This window comes from Dasypus novemcinctus, chromosome 4 (assembly GCF_030445035.2).
Source record: "Dasypus novemcinctus isolate mDasNov1 chromosome 4, mDasNov1.1.hap2, whole genome shotgun sequence".
Lineage (NCBI taxonomy): Eukaryota > Metazoa > Chordata > Mammalia > Cingulata > Dasypodidae > Dasypus > Dasypus novemcinctus.
This window is the reverse complement of record NC_080676.1, coordinates 74,375,843-74,393,172: the sequence shown is the minus strand read 5'-3', so window position 1 is coordinate 74,393,172 and position 17,330 is coordinate 74,375,843. Positions and strand designations below refer to the sequence as shown.

General features: G+C 38.0%; 1 protein-coding gene across 4 annotated transcripts in view; it reads right to left on the bottom strand.

Annotated features, from left to right (window-relative positions):
• Positions 1-17,330, bottom strand: part of OSBPL11 (oxysterol binding protein like 11) — a 112,038-nt gene that overhangs the window by 31,161 nt on the left and 63,547 nt on the right. For all 4 annotated transcript variants that reach the window (XR_011648656.1, XR_009185534.2, XM_058295662.2 and 1 more), the window contains one exon: positions 17,004-17,190. Coding sequence is in view for 2 of the 4 variants with exons in the window: in XM_058295662.2 (XP_058151645.1) it covers positions 17,004-17,190 (187 nt within the window). In the remaining 2 variants the exon portion in view is untranslated. The remainder of the gene's footprint in view (positions 1-17,003; positions 17,191-17,330) is intronic.

Here is a 17,330-nt window from a genome sequence, read left to right as displayed (position 1 = left end):
ACATGATAAATAAGCTAGACCTAACATCCAAACTCAGTGGGTTCTACACTTTTCTCAAGGGTTCATGGAACTTTCTCCATGATAGACCAAATGTTAGGTCATAAGGCAGGTCTCAATAAATATATGAAGACTGAAATTTATCTATAAAGCACCTATTCAGATCATAATGGAATGCAACTAGACATCAATAATAGAAGGGAAAAGGTAATGTAATGCAAATGTGTGGCAGCTAAACAATACCCTCCTAAACAATCAGTGGGTCAAAGAAGAAATTTTAAGTGAAATTATTAAATATATTGAGACAAATCAAAATAAGAATATTAGAAAAATGTATGGGATACAGCGAAGGCAGTGCTGGGAGTGAAATTTATAGCCCTAAACGCCTACATTAAAAATGAAGGAAGCTAAAATCAAATATCTAAGTGAACAACTGGAGAAACTAGAAAAAGAACAGCAAACCATTCCCAAAGGAAGCAGAAGAAAAGAAATAATAAAGTTCAGAACAGAAATAAATGAAATTAAGAACAACAACATAGAGAAAATCATCAACACCAAAAGCTGTTTCTTTTGAATATATCAATAAAATTGACAACCCCCTAGCTAGGCTAACAAAGAAAAAAAAAGAGAAGGTGCAAATAAATAAATCAGAAATGAGAGGGGGGAAATTATGACTGACCCCACAGAAATAGAAAGGATAAGAAGATATCATGAGAAACTGTATTCCAACATAAGTGAAATGGACAAATTCCTAGAAACGTACAGTCTATATTGACTCTACTTGAAATACAAGAACTTAAAACCAATCACATTTAAAGAGACTGACTCAGTCGTCAAAAAATCATCAATAAAGAAAAGTCCAGGACCAAATGGCTTCACAGGTGAATTCTACCAAGCACATTGAGAAGAATTAACACCAATCCTGTTTAAATTCTTCCAAATAATTGAAGAGTAGGGAAAATTACCTATAGTAGTTAGATATGGTTATGAATTCCAAAAATAGATAGTGGATTATGTTTTTAATCTGGTCTGTACCTGGGCATGATTAAGTTATGATTAGGGCTTTGATTGGGCCACGTCATTAGGGTGTTGAGTCCCCACGCACCGAGGGTGGGTGGTAATACATCACCCAACTTATTTTGTGAAGCCAGCATCACCCTAATACCAAAGCCAGGTAAAAGGTACTACAAGAAAAGAAAACTACAGACCAATCTCTCTAACTGTATTAGTCAGCCAAACGGGTGTTGATGCAAAATATCAGAAATCTGTTGGCTTTTATAAAGGGTGTTTATTTGGTGTAGAAGCTTACAGTTACTAGGCCATAAAGCCTAAGTTACTTCCCTCAACAAGGAATGTTGCCACATGTTGGAGCAAGATGGCTGCCTCTAAGGGCTCGGGCTTCCTCTTCCTCTTAAGGCTGGCTCCATAGTCCCGACTTCTTCTAATATCAGCTGTAGGCTGAGGTAAGTCTCATTTTTCTCCCAGGGCTTGTTTCTTTCTGGGGTCAGCTGCTCTGCTCTCTCCACTAGGTCAGTTATAGACTATCAGGCTCTTTCTCTTCCGAGGGCCTCTGCTGTGTCTAAGGAGTCATTTCTATTCCTCTGTGTTCTCCTGTATGTTTCCTTCCTGGGGTTCCAGCATCCAAAACTCCCACCTTCTCCTTTGCCATGTCATTTTCTCTGTGAATTCTCACCCACCAAATCCTACTGATGTGGCCCAATCAAAGCTCAAATCAGAATTTAATCGAGTAAAAGTGAAACCTCTGAAGTTAATACAATCTAATACACCCATGGGAACAGACCAATTTACAAACATAATTCAACAACTATTTTTGGAATTCATAAACAGTATCAAACTGCTATACTAACAACATGGATGCAAAAATTCTTGACAAAATACATGCGAATTGAATCCAACAGCATATTAAAGGACTTATATACCACAATCAAGTGGCATTTATTTCTGGTATGCAAGGGTGGTTGAACATAAGAAAATCAATTAATGTTATACAACACATTAATAAACTGAAGGGTAAAAAAACACACAATCATCTCAATGGATGAAGAAAAGGCATTTTAGAAAACCCAACATCATTTCTTGATAAAAACACCTCAGTAGATAGGAACAGAAAATAAATTCTTCAATATGTTAAAGGGTATATATGAAAAACCCACAGCCAACATTGTACTCAATGAGGAAAGGCTGAAAGCTTTCCCTCTAAGATCAGGAACAAGACAAGAATGCCCATTGCCAAAACTGTTATTCAATATTGTGCTAGAAGTTCTAGCTACAGCAATTAGACAAGGAAAAAAAGGCATCCAAATAGGAAAAGAGGAGGTAAAACTCTCACTGCTTGTGAATGACATGATCATATATTTAGAAAATTCTGAAATGTCTACAACAAAGGTACCTGAGCTAATAAACAAGTTCAGCAAAGTCACAGGATACAAGATCGACACACAAAAAATCAGTAATGTTTCTGTACACCTAGTACTGAACAATCTGAGGAGAAAATCAGGGGAAAAATTCCATTTACAATAGCAACAAAGACTCAAATACCTAGGAATTAATTTAACCAAAGAAGCACAGAACTTATATGCAAAAAAGTAGAAAACACTATTTTATTAGAAAAAATTAAAGAAGACCTAAATAAATGGAAAGGCATTCTATGGTTCAAGGATTAGAAGACTAAATACAGTAAAAATGTCAATTCTACCCAAACTGATTTATAGATTCAATGCAATACCAATAAAAATTCCACGAGCCTACTTTACAGAAATAGAAAAGGCAAATTACCAAATTTATTCATAAGGTAAAATGCATCTGAATAGCCAAGAGCATTCTAAAAAAGAAGAGCAAAGTGGGAGGAATTTCATTCCTGACCGTGAAGCAATATTACGAAACTGCAGTGGCCAAACAGCATGATATTGGCATAAAAACAGACATATAAATCAGTGGAATTGAATTGAGTGTCCAGAAAAAAACCCTTACCTCTACAGACAATGGGTGTTTGACAAACCTACCAAGGCCACATTACTGAGACAAAAACAGTCTCTTCAACAAATGGTGCTGGGAGAACTAGATGTCCATAACCAAAAGAATGTTTGTGAGGGGGATAAGGTGTGGAGGGTGGCTTTGACTGTCCATGGAACTGGGGGGAGGGAGCAGGTGAACTCTGGGGATTTGCAGGTATGTGGTTGAAACTATAACACTGGGAATGTTCTTTTGGCAAACGTGGCAGGGGAGGGTTACTGGTTTAGGGTGTTGGATGTGGGGGGTATGTGGGACAGGGTACACCTGGGGCACGTTTCTAGGGAGTGTGTGTGTTTATCTTGTCATAGTTGGTTGTATCAGTGGGTGGAGACCCACATAATGGGCAGGAAGGTATTGGACTCCCATCCTGGGGATACGCTTCCCTGGCACCAAGGGATTACTACCAAGGACCAATTACCAATGTAACTGGAAAAAAGAACTTGACCAAAAGGGGGGAAAGGTGAAGAAAAATGAATTTATATGGCTAAGAGATTTCAAAGTGAGTCGAGAGGTCATTCCAGAGGTTATGCTTATGCACATCTCAGCAGGATCTCACTGATTGCCAAAGTAAATACTGCCTCAAATAGTGAGACTCCTGAAGGCTCTGGAGACCTCTGGACACATTTGGCAGGGCAGACAGCTCAGGAGTTTGGTGCCCTGCCAGTGGGCCCTACTTTGGAATTAGTGCTCCCCAGTGTGACAGATTGGACTCAGTTGTGGTTTCCCTACACATGGCTCTTCTGCCCCTTCTATTTGACCCCACTGTTAGTACTAGAGTTGATAGGTGTTTATGTCCAAGAGACTTAAACCTTTGGGCTATTCATGTGCCAGTTGGGCCCTAAATCTCAACAGGGTTGCAACACCTACTCTCCAGTTCATTAGATTCACCCAGGACAACTAACAAGGAGATGATGATAGACAACAACTATTGCAAAGAACAGAAGAGAGTCTACAACTGCCAGCAAGACAGTCCATCCATCTGCCCCATGGGATCTAAGTGCCCTCTCAATTAGGGGCAGAGTAGGCATCACCATCCCATAATACTCAGGATTGGGGAATGAATGATGGACTAGAGTAGATTTACTGGTATTCTACTATAGACTTATTGTGATTCTAGCAATGGAAGAACTTTTATCATTGATATGGAGGCAGTGGCCACTGGGAGATTCTGAGGGGAGGGAGAAGGAAAAACAGCTATAATATGGGGGCATTTTTAGGATTTGGGAATTGTCCTGAATGATACTGCAATGGCAGATATAGGCCATTATATATCTTGTCATAACTTACAAAAGTGTGCAAGAGTATAAACTATAATGTAAACTATAATCCACACTTAGCGGCTCCAAAATGTGTTCATCAACTGTAACAAATGTACCACACTAATGAAGGATGCTGTTAATGTGGAAAAATGTGGGAGGGGTAGGGAGCAAGGTATATGGGAATCCCCTATATTTTTTATATAACATTTATGTAATCTAAGTATCTTAAAAAAAAAAAGTGTTAAAAAAAAATTACAGGGAAGCGGATGTGGTTCAAGCAACTGGGTTCTTTTCTACCATATAGGAGGTCCACGGTTTGATAACCAGGGCCTCCTGATGAAGGCAAGCTGGACTTTGTGGAGACCTTGCCCACACAGAGTGCTGCCCTGTGCAGGAGTGCTGGCCCACGTGGAGACCTGGTGCAGCAAGATGATCCAACAAGAAGAGACACAGAGGAGGGACAATGGGGTATGCAGCAGACCAGAGAGCTGAGGTGGCACAGGAGAATAACTGCCTCTCTCTCACTCCTGAAGGTTCCAGGATCGGTTCCAGGAGCCACCTGATGAGAATACAAGCAGACCCAGAGGAGCACACAGCAAATGGACAGAGAGAGCAGACAATGGAGGGAGGGGAGAGAAATAAATAAAATAAATCATTAAAAAAAAATTATACTAAGTGAAAGCAACCAGACACAAATATTAACTATTGTATGATTCCATTTATATAAAATGTAAATATAAATCAGTTTATAAAGATGGAATTAGATTAGTGGTTACATAGGGCTGGGGAAGGACAGAGGTAACAACTAAGAGGTATGGACTTTTTCTTTCTAGAATAATGAAGTTGTTCTAAAATTTTCTGTGGTGATGAATGCACAACACTGTGATTATACTAAAAAACGCGGATTGTACACTTTGGGTACATTGTATGGTATAGGAATAAATTTCAATAAAACTGCTTTAAAACAATCAGCTAGCTATGTAGTTGAGCTGGTACAATTGAGGAAAATTCTGAATATGCAGGAGATATAACACTATGTGTACTAAATGTGGAATAATTCTTTAACTACAGACTATCAGAGAATTCAAATATACAAAAAAGTTAATGAAATGTATGTGGCAAGCCTTAACCACCTCCTATTTCCTTCTCAGTAGCAGAGACTTAATTAATATTGGAAAGTAAACCTATGAATCGAAATGAATATGGGAAAATTTTCACTTACAGAAGAACACAGACTTACATTGCTAACTAACTGAATGGAATAAATGTGGAAAATGCTTTTAACACAGGAAATACACTGGTGGGTGATGGACTATGGTTAAGAAGACAAATATGAGACCATTTCTCCTTAACGATAATAAATATATAATACTAATATAGGGTGCTAATATTTGGGTGGCGTGGGAGAAAAATACAGTAATTTTGATAACATTCCTTCATTTTTAACAAATGTTTCGTAACAATGCAACATTGTGGTGGGGAGACAGAAATGTATGAGAGCCTTGTATGATGATATGTATGTTTGTTTTGTAAATTCACAAATCTTATTATACATTTACTGTCTATGTATGTTCATGTACGATTGATATACTTTGATACAATTTTATTTTAAAAAAAGAAGCATGGCTATACCTTGGCCTGAAGACTGAGATTCAAGATGTATGAATATATCAAAAACTCAAAAATGAAGGTTACAGATCAATCTTTTATAAGACTTCATTTGATGCTCTGTGCTTAAAAGAGATGATGCCTATCATTCATCTAATCAAACTTTTTGACTTTTAACTATATATTTTTTAAATACTAGTCTTCTAGTCTGTCATGGAAATTGTATAGGTTGATAGAAGCTTTTTCTCAATTGGTTAAATTAGCATTACTCAGCATGTTTCTTTAAAAAATAAATATGGGTTACAAATATGTGCAAATAGAGAGGTCACAAGAGTCTATAAGCCTTCTTGCTTCTGATTTTTCATTGCTCGATAGTTCCTTCAAAACACTGTGTCATACGGGAAGCATACTTGGCCCAGTGGTTAGGGCGTCCGTCTACCACATGGGAGATCCGCAGTTCAAACCCCGGGCCTCCTTGACCCATGTGGAGCTGGCCCATGCGCAGTGCTGATGTGTGCAAGGAGTGCCCTGCCATGCAGGGGTGTCCCCTGGGTAGGGGAGCCCCACGCACAAGGAGTGCGCCCCATAAGGAGAGCCGCCCAGCGTGAAAGGAAGTACATCCTGCCCAGGAATGGCGCCGCACACACGGAGAGCTGATGCAGTCAACTAAAAGAGACACAGATTCCCGTGCTGCTGACAACAACAGAAGCGGACAAAAAAGAACACACAGCAAATGGACACAGAGAACAGACACCTGTGGGGGGGGGTGGGAACGGGAGAGAAATAAATTTAAAAAAAAATAATTTCCTTTAAAAAAAACAAAAACAAAAACCTGCTGGTGTCTCAAGGAGTAAGCATTTACATTGAGAATAAAGAAGAAAAGACACCCATGCAAGTAGTCAAAGGTGGCCTGGGTTTAATACTCAAGAGAATGGTAGAAGGATAAGCAGCTTGGATTTTTTCTTTGTATGTGTTATGGTCATCCTCAATGTCCTGGAAACTAATGTCTTGTGCACAAGACAGCATCTATGAAGTTTTTCTCACATTTAAAGTCTCACAACTTGTTGAACATGGTTCCTGTTAAGGTACTTGTTCTAAGCTTACAACTTTCTTTCCAGTCACTGAGTAACTGTTGAGGGTTCTATTGTTGTTGTATATTATTCTATAATATATTGCATTTTGGCTAATTTTGAGTAAGTGATTCTGTGGTTCTTGCGAGTCTTCAGCACTCTCCCATGCACCCTTTGTCCCCTTCTGAAGCAAAACAAACCCAGTAACACCAGGTCAGTTGTTAGGACAAATGTTTCTAGGTGGATTCTAGAATGTTCCTCCATACAGTTGAAACCTATCTTTGTTTTTCAGGCTTACTCAGAGGCTTATGCCAATATTTTCTGTTTTTTCTACCACAAGGTTTAATTTATTTTTGTTATAGGAGGAATGCTTACATTTTTTAGTGGACAAAATTTTAAGTTGGAGGGCATACTGTCCAAATTTGGCATTCATAAACACTAACATAAAATAAAATAATGAAAAATAATTGTCATGTATCCATAAATCTTTTGAATGAGCTATTTCACTCTAAAATAAAATGTATTTTTTTTAAAAGGAAGTTTTAAAGTACCTATATAAGTTATCCTGTATTGAAAGGAATGTTGTTTGCTTTTCGTGTTTAAGATTTTTAAAAAAATTTCTCTCCCCTTCCCCCCAACAGCCGTTTGCTCTCTGTGTCCATTCACTACGTGTTCTTCTGTGACTGCTTCTATCCGTATCAGTGGCGCCGGGAATCTGTGTTTCTTTTTTGTTGCGTTATCTTGTTGTGTCAGCTCTCCGTGTGTGCAGCACCATTCTTGGGCAGGCTGCACTTTCTTTTGCACTGGGCAGCTCTCCTTACGGGGTGCACTCCTTGCGCATGGGGCTCCCCTATGCGGGGGACACCTCTGTGTGGCAGGGCACTCCTTGTGCACATCAGCAGTGCACGTGGGCCAGCGCCACATGGCTCAAGGAGGCCCGGGTTTGAACTGTGGACCTCCCATGTGGTAGGCGGACAGACGCGCTATCAATTGGGCCAAGTTCGCCTCCCAAGTTTGTTAAAATATATGTATAAAAATGTTTTCAAGGGAGTGCGCCCTGTAAGGAGAGCCGCCCAGAGGGAAAGAAAGTTCAGCCTGCCCAGGAATGGCGCCGCACACACAGAGAGCTGACACAACAAGATGACGCAACAGAAAGAAATACAGATTCTCGTGCCACTGACAACAGAAGTGGACAAAGAAAAACATGCAGCAAATAGACACAGAGAACAGACAACTGGGGCGGGGAAGGGGAGAGAAATAAATAAATCAATCTTTTAAAAAAAGACTTATTAAAAATTTTTCAATTTGTACTTCAGAAACTAAAAAATAAAATGTTGAGGGAAAAAAAAAGATAAGGAACCCAATTAAAAAATTGGCCAAAGACATGAATAGACATTTCTTCAAAGAAATACAAATGGCCAAAAAGCACTTGAAAAAATGTTCAACAAACTAGCTATTAGAGAAATGCAGATCAAAACTACAATGAAATATCATTTCACACCTTATAGAATGGCCATTATTTAAAAAAAAGAAAACAAAGAAAGAAAATTACAAGTGCTGGAAAGGATATGAAGAAATAGGAACATTCCTTTGCTGTTGGTGGTAATGTAGAATGGTAGAGCTGCTGGAGAAGACAGTTTGGCAGTACCTCAAGAAGCTGAATATAGAACTGCCTTATGATCCAGCAATCTTGTTACTAGAAATATATTCAAAAGAACTGAAAGCAAGGATGTGAACTGACATTTGAACACCGATGTTCATAGCAACATTATTCACAATTGCTAAAATATAGACACAACCCAAGTTTCTATCAACTGATGAATGAATAAACAAAATGTGGTATATACAGACAATGGAATACTATTCAGTTGTAAGAAGAAATGAAATCACAATGTTTATGACATTATGGATGAACCTTGAGGATATTGAGTGAAATGAGACAGACATGAAAGGATTAATTTGTATGGTCTCACTAGTAAGAATTAAACATGATGGGCAAATTCATGGAGGTAAACTCTAGAATATAGTTTACTCAGAGATAGAATGTGGGTTGAGAATTGGGAGCTGATGCCTAATGTATACAGAATTTTTATTTAGGTTTATTGTAAAAGTGTTGAAATGAATAGAGTTGATGGTAACATATTATACTAAGGATGAATAACATGCTGATTTATAAATGTGATTGTGCCTGAAAGGGGTAGTTTAAGGAAATAAATGTCAAAGAATGCTAGAGGCTAATCTAGGGACTATAACAATGATTTCGGTGGTGTATGAAGATTGTGGTATAAATAAAAGAATGCTCTTCTTTTATAACGTGTCAAGAATATGGTGATACACGGGAAAATTATAACAAACTTAACATATGGACGACAGTTAACAGTAATATTGTAATATTTCTGCAGCAAAGGCAAAGAAGATAAATCAATTCTAAGGGACAACAATAGAGGGGTATAAGGGGGTATGGGATTTTTTTCTTTTGGTGTAATGAAAATGTTCTAAAATTGACTGAGGTGATGACAGCACAACTCTGTGATAAAAATGAGAGCCAGTGAGTATACACCTTGAATGGACTGTATAGAGCATGGGACTGTACAATACAGGGAATCCAGTGGTGGAAGAAGGACTGTGGTTAACAGAACAAATGTAAGAACGTTCTCTTATGAACTATAACAAAAATATAATACTAATGGAGGCTATTAATAATCAGGTGGGTTGGGGGAAAATATACCAAATGAAAGATATGGGTTATAGTTAATAGTAATATTTTTTGATGATGGTTTTTCATAGTTTATAAAAAAGATATCACAACAATGCAAGGTATTGGTGGTGGAGTGATCTATGGGAGCCTTGCATGAATATTTGTTTTGTAATTTCACAACTTTTACTATACACTTATTGTTTACGTTTATTCATGTATGAAGAATATACTCCAATAAAATTTCTTTTAACGGGAAAAAAAACCCAGAAGAGCTAGAATTAAAGACCTAACTGCACACCTGGAAGAAACAGAAAAAGAAAAGCAAACTAATCCCAAAGCAAGCAAAAGGAACAAAATAACAAAGATTAGAATAAAGAAAATGAAATAGAGAACAAAAAAAAAAAAGAATATCAACAAAACCAAAAGTTGGTTCTTTGAAAAGATCAATAGAATTGACAAACCTGTAGCTAGAAAGACAAAGAAAAAGAGAGGATACAAAGAATAAACTCAGAAATGAAAGGGGGACATGACTATTGACCTTGCTGAAATAAAAAGGACTTATAAGAGGATAGCACGAACTGTACAACAATAAATTAAATAATCTAGATGAAACAGACAAATTCTTAGCACACACAAACTACCTACACTGACTCAAGAATAGAAGATCTCAAGAAACCAATTTCTGGTAAAGAGATTAAATCAGTAATCAACAACCTCCCAGCAAAAAAAGGCCAGGACCAGATGACTTCATAGCGGAATTCCACCAAACATTTTAAGAAGAATTTAATTCCAATTCTGCTCAAATTCTTCCAAAATACTGAAGAGAAGGAGATGCACCCTAATTCATTCGACGACTTTAACATCACCCTCATACCAAAGCCAGATTAAAGACACTATCAGAAAGGAAAATTACATACAATCTCTTACAAATATCGTAGCAGTTTGGTATTATTTATGAATTCCAAAAATAGATATTGGATTATGTTTGCAAACTGGTCTATTTCTCTGGGCAAATTAGATTGTAATAGATTCAGAGGTTTGACTTTTATTTGATTAAATTATGATTGGGGCTTTTGATTTGGACACATCAGTAGGATGCCGAGTCCCTGCCCCCATGGCAGAAAAGAGTTTTAATCTTGATGCTGGAGCCCTGGGAAGTAAATACACAGGAGAAGAACACAGAGGAATAGAGACAGCTATTACATGGCAGAGGCCCTGGGAAGAGAATGAACCTGAGAGTCTCCAGCTGACCTTCTGAAGAGAGCAGAGCAGCTGAGCCCAGAAAAGAAATGAGCTCCCGGGGAGAGAGACAAGCCTTAGACTAGCCTACAGCTGAGAAAGTAAGGCACTGGGACCATGGAGCCTGTGTTAGTCAAAGAGGTGCTGATGCAAAATACCAGAAATTGGTTGACTTTTATAAAGGGTATTTATTTGGGGTAGGAGCTCACAGATATCAGGACATAAAGTATAAGTTACTTCCCTCACCAAAGAATATTTTCACGTGTTGGTGCAAGATGGCTACCGACGTCTGTGAGGGTTCAGGCTTCCTGGGTTCCTCCCTCCCAGGGTCTTGCTTCTTTCTGGGCTTAGGGTTCCTCTCTTCCTGGGGCTGGCTTCTCTTTCCTCTATGAGCTTACTTCCCAGGGCTCCAGCTTAAGGCTTTAGCATCAGACTCCAACATCAAAAAACCCCCAACTCTGTCCTTTGCCATGCCTTTTATCTGTGAGTCCCCCACCATCAAGGGGTGAGGTCTCAATACCCTAATGAAGTGGTCCAATGAAAGCCCTAATCATAACTTAATCACACTCAGGTACAGACCAGATGACAAACATAAACCAATATCTATTTTTGGAATTCATAACCATATCAAACTGCTACAGAGCCTTAGGAGGAAGAGGAAGACTGAACCCTTGCAGACACTGGCAGCCATTTGCTCCAATACATGGCAACAGACTTTGGTAGGGGAAGTAACTTATGCTTTATGGCCTTGTGACTGTAAGCTTCTACCCCAAATAAATACCGTTTATAACATGCCAACAGATTTCTGGCACTTTGCATCAGCACCCCTTTAGTTGACCAATACAAATATAGATAAAAAGTCCTCAAGAACATACTAAAAAACTGAATTTAACAGCACATTAAAAGAGTTATAAACCATAATCAAAAGGGATTTATCCCAGGTATGTACAGGTGGCTCAACCACATTAACAGAATGAAGGAAAAATAGCATGTGATTATCTCAATTGATGCAGGCATTTGACAAAATCCAGCATGACTTCATGATAAAAACAATCGGAACACTAGGAATAGAAGGAAATTTCCTTAACATGATAAAGGGCATATATGAAAAGTCCATACCTAACATACTACTTACGGTCAAAGACTGAATGCTTGCCCTTTGAGATCAGGAAGAAGACAAGAATGCCCACTGTCACCACTGTTATTCAATATCATACTGGGAAGTTCTTGCAAGAGAAATTAGTCAAGAAAAAGAAATAAAAGGGATCCAAGATAGAAGGAAAGAATTAAAACTTCCTCTATTTGCAGATGATATGATCCTATACACTGAAAAATTCACACAAAGCTCCTGGGGCTAATGAATGAATTCAGCAAAGTAATGGGTACAAAAACAACAAGTAAAATGAGTAGTGTTTCTATATACTAATAATGAACACTCTGAGGACAAATCAAGAAATAATTCCATTTATAATAGCAAATGAAAGAATCAAATATCTAAGAATAAATTTAACCACAGATAAAAGGGCTTGTAGGCAAAAATATACAAAACATTGTTAATAGATCAAAGAAGACTTAAATAAATGTGAGGACATTCTGTGTTCATGGATAAGAAGTCTAAACAGTGTTAAGAAGAAACAATTTATTGATACAATACAATCCCAATCAAAATTCTTTGCAGAAATAGAAAAGTCAATCATCAAATTTATATGCAAGAGAAAGGGGCCCTAAATGCTAAAGCCAATTTGAAAAAAGAAGAAGGAAGTTGGAGGACTCATCCTTCCCAATCTTAAAACTTATTACAAAGCTACACTAATCAAAACAGCATGGTACTGGCACAAGGACAGATACTGACCAATGGACTAGAATTGAGAGCTCACAAAACAGCCCTCACATTTATGGCCAACTGATTTTTGACAAGGTGGCAAGACTACTCAATTGGGAAAGAACAGACTCTTCAACAAATGGTGCTGGGAAAACTGGGTCTCCATTTGCGGAAAAAAAAAAAAAAAATGAACGAGGGCCCCACCTCACACCATATACAAAAATCAACTGAAAGTGTATCAAAACCTAAATATAAGAACTAGAATTATCAAACTCCTAGACATAAATGTAGGGAAGCATTTTCAGGACCTTGTGTTAGGCAATGGTTTCTTAGGTTTTACATCCAAAGCACAAGCAACAACAGAAAAAACAGATAAATATGACCTCATCAAAATTCGCTATTTTTGTGTCATTAAAGTAAAATGACTACCTACACAATGGGAGAAAGTATTCGGAAATCACATATCTGATAAGGGTTTAATATCCAGAACATACAAAGAAACCCTTCAACTTAACAACAAAAAGACAAAGAGCCCAACTAAAAAATGGGCAAAAGGCTTCAAGAGACATCTCTCCAAAGAAGACAGACACATGGCCAGAAAACACATGAAAAGATGCTCAACATCATTAATTATCAGGGCAATGCAACTCAAAACCACAAGGAGATATCATTTCATACCCATTAGAATGGCAATATAAAATGGTGCAGCAGCTGTAGAAGACAGTTTGGTAGTTCTTCAGAAAGCTAAGTACAGAACTACCATATGACCCAGCAGTCCCACTAGGCATCTACCCAACAGAATTAAAAGCAGGGACTCAAACAGATATTTGCACACTAATGCTCAAAGCAGCATTATTCACAATTGCCAAAACATGGAAGCAATCCACGTGTCCACCAACAGAAGGGATAAATAAAATGTGGTATATACATACAATGGAATATCATTCAGCCAAAGAAAGGAATGAAGTCCTGACACATGTAACAAAATGGACAAACTTTGAAGACATCATGCTGAGTGAAAGAGGCCAGACACAAAAGGACAAACCTTATATGATCTCACTGACTAGAAATAATTAGAATAAGCAAACTCATAGAATTAGAATCTAGAATATAGGTTACCAGGGTGATGGCGGGGCTAGGAAATGGGAAGTTTAGGCTTAAAATGTACAGGGTGCCTACTTGGAATGAGGGAAATGTTTTGGTAATGGATGGTGGTGATGGCAGCCCAATGTTGTAATGCAATTAACAGCTCTGAAATATATATCTGAATGTGAGTAAACGGGTAAATGTTAGATTGTATATATGGTAACAATAAAAATTTTAAAAAAAATTCATGGAAGTATATTACACAGTGAAACCTAAGTTAAACCACAGATTTTAATTAATGCTACAATTATAATAATGTGCTATCATCAAATGTCTCAAATGTTCCACACCAATGCAAGGTGTTGGTGGTGGGATGGTGTACGAGAAACCTATATTTTATGCATGATTGCTTTGTAAAACTACAACTTCTCTAAAAAAGAAAAGAAAAAAAAACTAGTTAATGTTTTCCAGAATGCCTTGGAAGACTAAATTTATTAAAAAATAAACATGAATAAAAGTCCAACCTCATGCAATGAAACAAAGCAGAGGGAAGATGGAAGATTAGAGAGGCAAAGAACTCATTTCTCTCCCAGAAAAATGGCTAGAGAACAAGCAGAAACTGTCTGGAACATTGCTCTAGGGTTTAGGACACCAGGGGAGGCTAGCACCATCCAGAAGAGAGAGGGGTAAAAAAAGGAGTCTCAGCGGGCTGGAAAAATCCCTCAAGTAAAGCTGCAGCAGCAGTCGCTGGTGCCCATGGCTCCACCTTCAGAGCAAACAGCACTGGGCCCTCTGGCTCCTGGCCAGTTGCTATGGACTAAGGTGGTTGCATGGGTCCTCTTCCCTAAGAAAAGGGAAAGGGAGGGATGTGCCTATGGCAAATTCATATTTTGACCAGCAAATCTGGTCTGCTGTGTCAGAGGGGTTGCACACTTCCATGATGGGTGGGGCCATGACATTGTTTGCCCTGATTGCCTAGCAGGCAGGAAGCTTAAGATAATTTGCCTTGTCAAACGCCCTCCCTACTGCCCTGGCTGATTGCTGAAGACACAAGAGAGAGGGAGGCTGCTGCTGACCAAGGCAGGAGAGCAGCTTCTGAGAAAGTTTGTTTGGGAGACTTGGCACACCCTGAGGACATTGCTTCTGCACTGCAGGCCTTGGTGGGGTTACAGCAAATTCATTGCCCCCTAGTGTCCAGGGTGTGAGCTGAGAGGTCTGCCAAGGACTGCCATCTGCAGGCAGATCAGGAAAGTGCATGTGAAGAAGGGAAAAATAATAAGAAATAAAAGAGGCAATTTTTTACTTTACTGCCTTTACTGTCCCCTCCTCTCGAAGGCCCTTGGAAACTAACCTGCACCTCATTACTGGTTCCTTAGCCCTAGTTAAACAGGGGCAATCCTAAATACACAGAAAAAGTTGAACCAAGAATCAAAGAACAGTGGTAGCATACAGAGTAAATCTATCAGATAGCTGGACATCAAAAAATATTACAAGCCATACTAAGAAAAAGAAAGATATAGCTCAGGCAAAGGGAATCAAAGCTACACACAAAACACAGGGTTTGAAAAAACTAATCAATGATGTTCATACATATTTCCTAAATCAAATTATGGAGTTGAAGGGCAACATAGCTAAAGAAATAAAAGGTATTTTTAAAAATCCCAAAATATCTACAACAAAGCTATTTATAGCTAATACATGGGCTAAGCAAAGTGGCAGGGCACAAGACCAACACACAAAGATCAGTAGCATTTCTATGCACTAGGTATGAGCAAGCTAAGGAGGAAGTCAAGAAAAAATTTCCATTTACAATAGTAACAATAAGACTTTAAATATCTAGGAATTAATTCAACCTGGAATGTAAAGTATCTGTATTCAGAAAACTATAAAACACTGCTACAAGAAATCAAAGAAGACCTAAACAAATGGAAGGACATTTCTTGTTCATAGATTGGAAGATAAAACTCATGAAGATGTCAATTCTACCCAAATTAATTTATAGATTCAATGCAATACCATCAAAATTCCAACAGCCTACTTTACAAAACTAGAAAAGTCAATTATCAAATTTATTTGGAAGGGAAAGGGGTCCCAAACAGCCAAAAACATCCTAAAAAAAGAAGAGCGAAGTTGGAGGACTTATGCCTCCTTAAGTGTATATTTTAAAGCTACAGTGGTCAAAACATCATGGTATTGGCATAAACATTAATCAATGGCATCAAATTCAGAGTTCAGAAATAGACCCCCACCTATATGGTCAACTGATTTTTGATAAGGCTACCAAGTCTACTTTTCTGAGACAGAACAGTCTCTTCAATAAATAGGGCTGGGAGAAAGGGATATCTATAACTAAAAGAATGAAAGAGGACCCCCATCTTACTCCCTATACAAGAATCAACTCAAAATGGATCAAAGTCCTAACCATAAAAGCCAGGACCATAAAACTCCTAGAAGATAATGCAGGGAAACATCTTCAAGACCTTGTAATAGGTGAGGGGGGATGGGGGGACTTCTCTTAAACCTTATACCCAAAGCATGAGCAACCAAAGAAAACACAGATAAATGGGCCATCCTCAAAATTAAACACTTTTGGACTTCAGAATGGTACAGCTACTGTGCAAGTCTGTTTGGTGGTTCCTTAAGGAAGTTAGATATAGAGCTGCCATGTGACCCAGCAATACCACTACTAGGTATATATCCAGAAGATCTGAAAGCATGTACACACATACCTGCACACCCATATTCATAGTGGCAATATTCACAATTCCCACAAGACAGAAACAACCCAGGTCTCCATCAACTGACAAATGGATAAACTGTGGTATATACACACAATAGAATATTATTTTGCTGTAAGAAGAAATAAAGTCAAAGTTTTATTACCAACTATAGTCCATATCTTACATTTGGTGTATATCTCAACCATGCTCTTTCATAATCTGCAACAAATGTTTCGCAACAATGCAAGGAGTTGGTAGAGGGGTGATGTATGGGAGCCCTGTATGATGATATGCATGTTTGTTTTTTAAGTTTATAACTTACTATACACTTAGTGTTTATGTATGTTCGGTATGAATGATACACTAAATTTTTTTTAATAAAAAAAAATAATAAACCAGAAAAAGAATAGGAGTTTTAACACAGGATCAAAGTAGTATAGTAAGAGCCATGTTACATTAAAATGTTCTTACCTGTGTAGTTTTCCACCATAAAATGGCTTCGTATGAAAAGTGATGCTGGCTGAATACCCAGTTTTTGCACAGTTGACATTTACTTTACCACCCAGTTCCACCCAAGGAACAGTTAAAATTGACCGGGCATATGCACAAGGTAAAGAAAATGTATACTCTTCTCCATGCTCCAAAAGACTAAGAATACCTGCATATGGAAACATGTAGGTGGTTAATATCTTTTCAAGAAAAATAGACAGCTATGAAAAATATTATTTTCCTGTCTAGTAAATAAACATCATCATTTTGCTTAATTTTCATTTAACTTGGGATGAAAGTGACTTCATT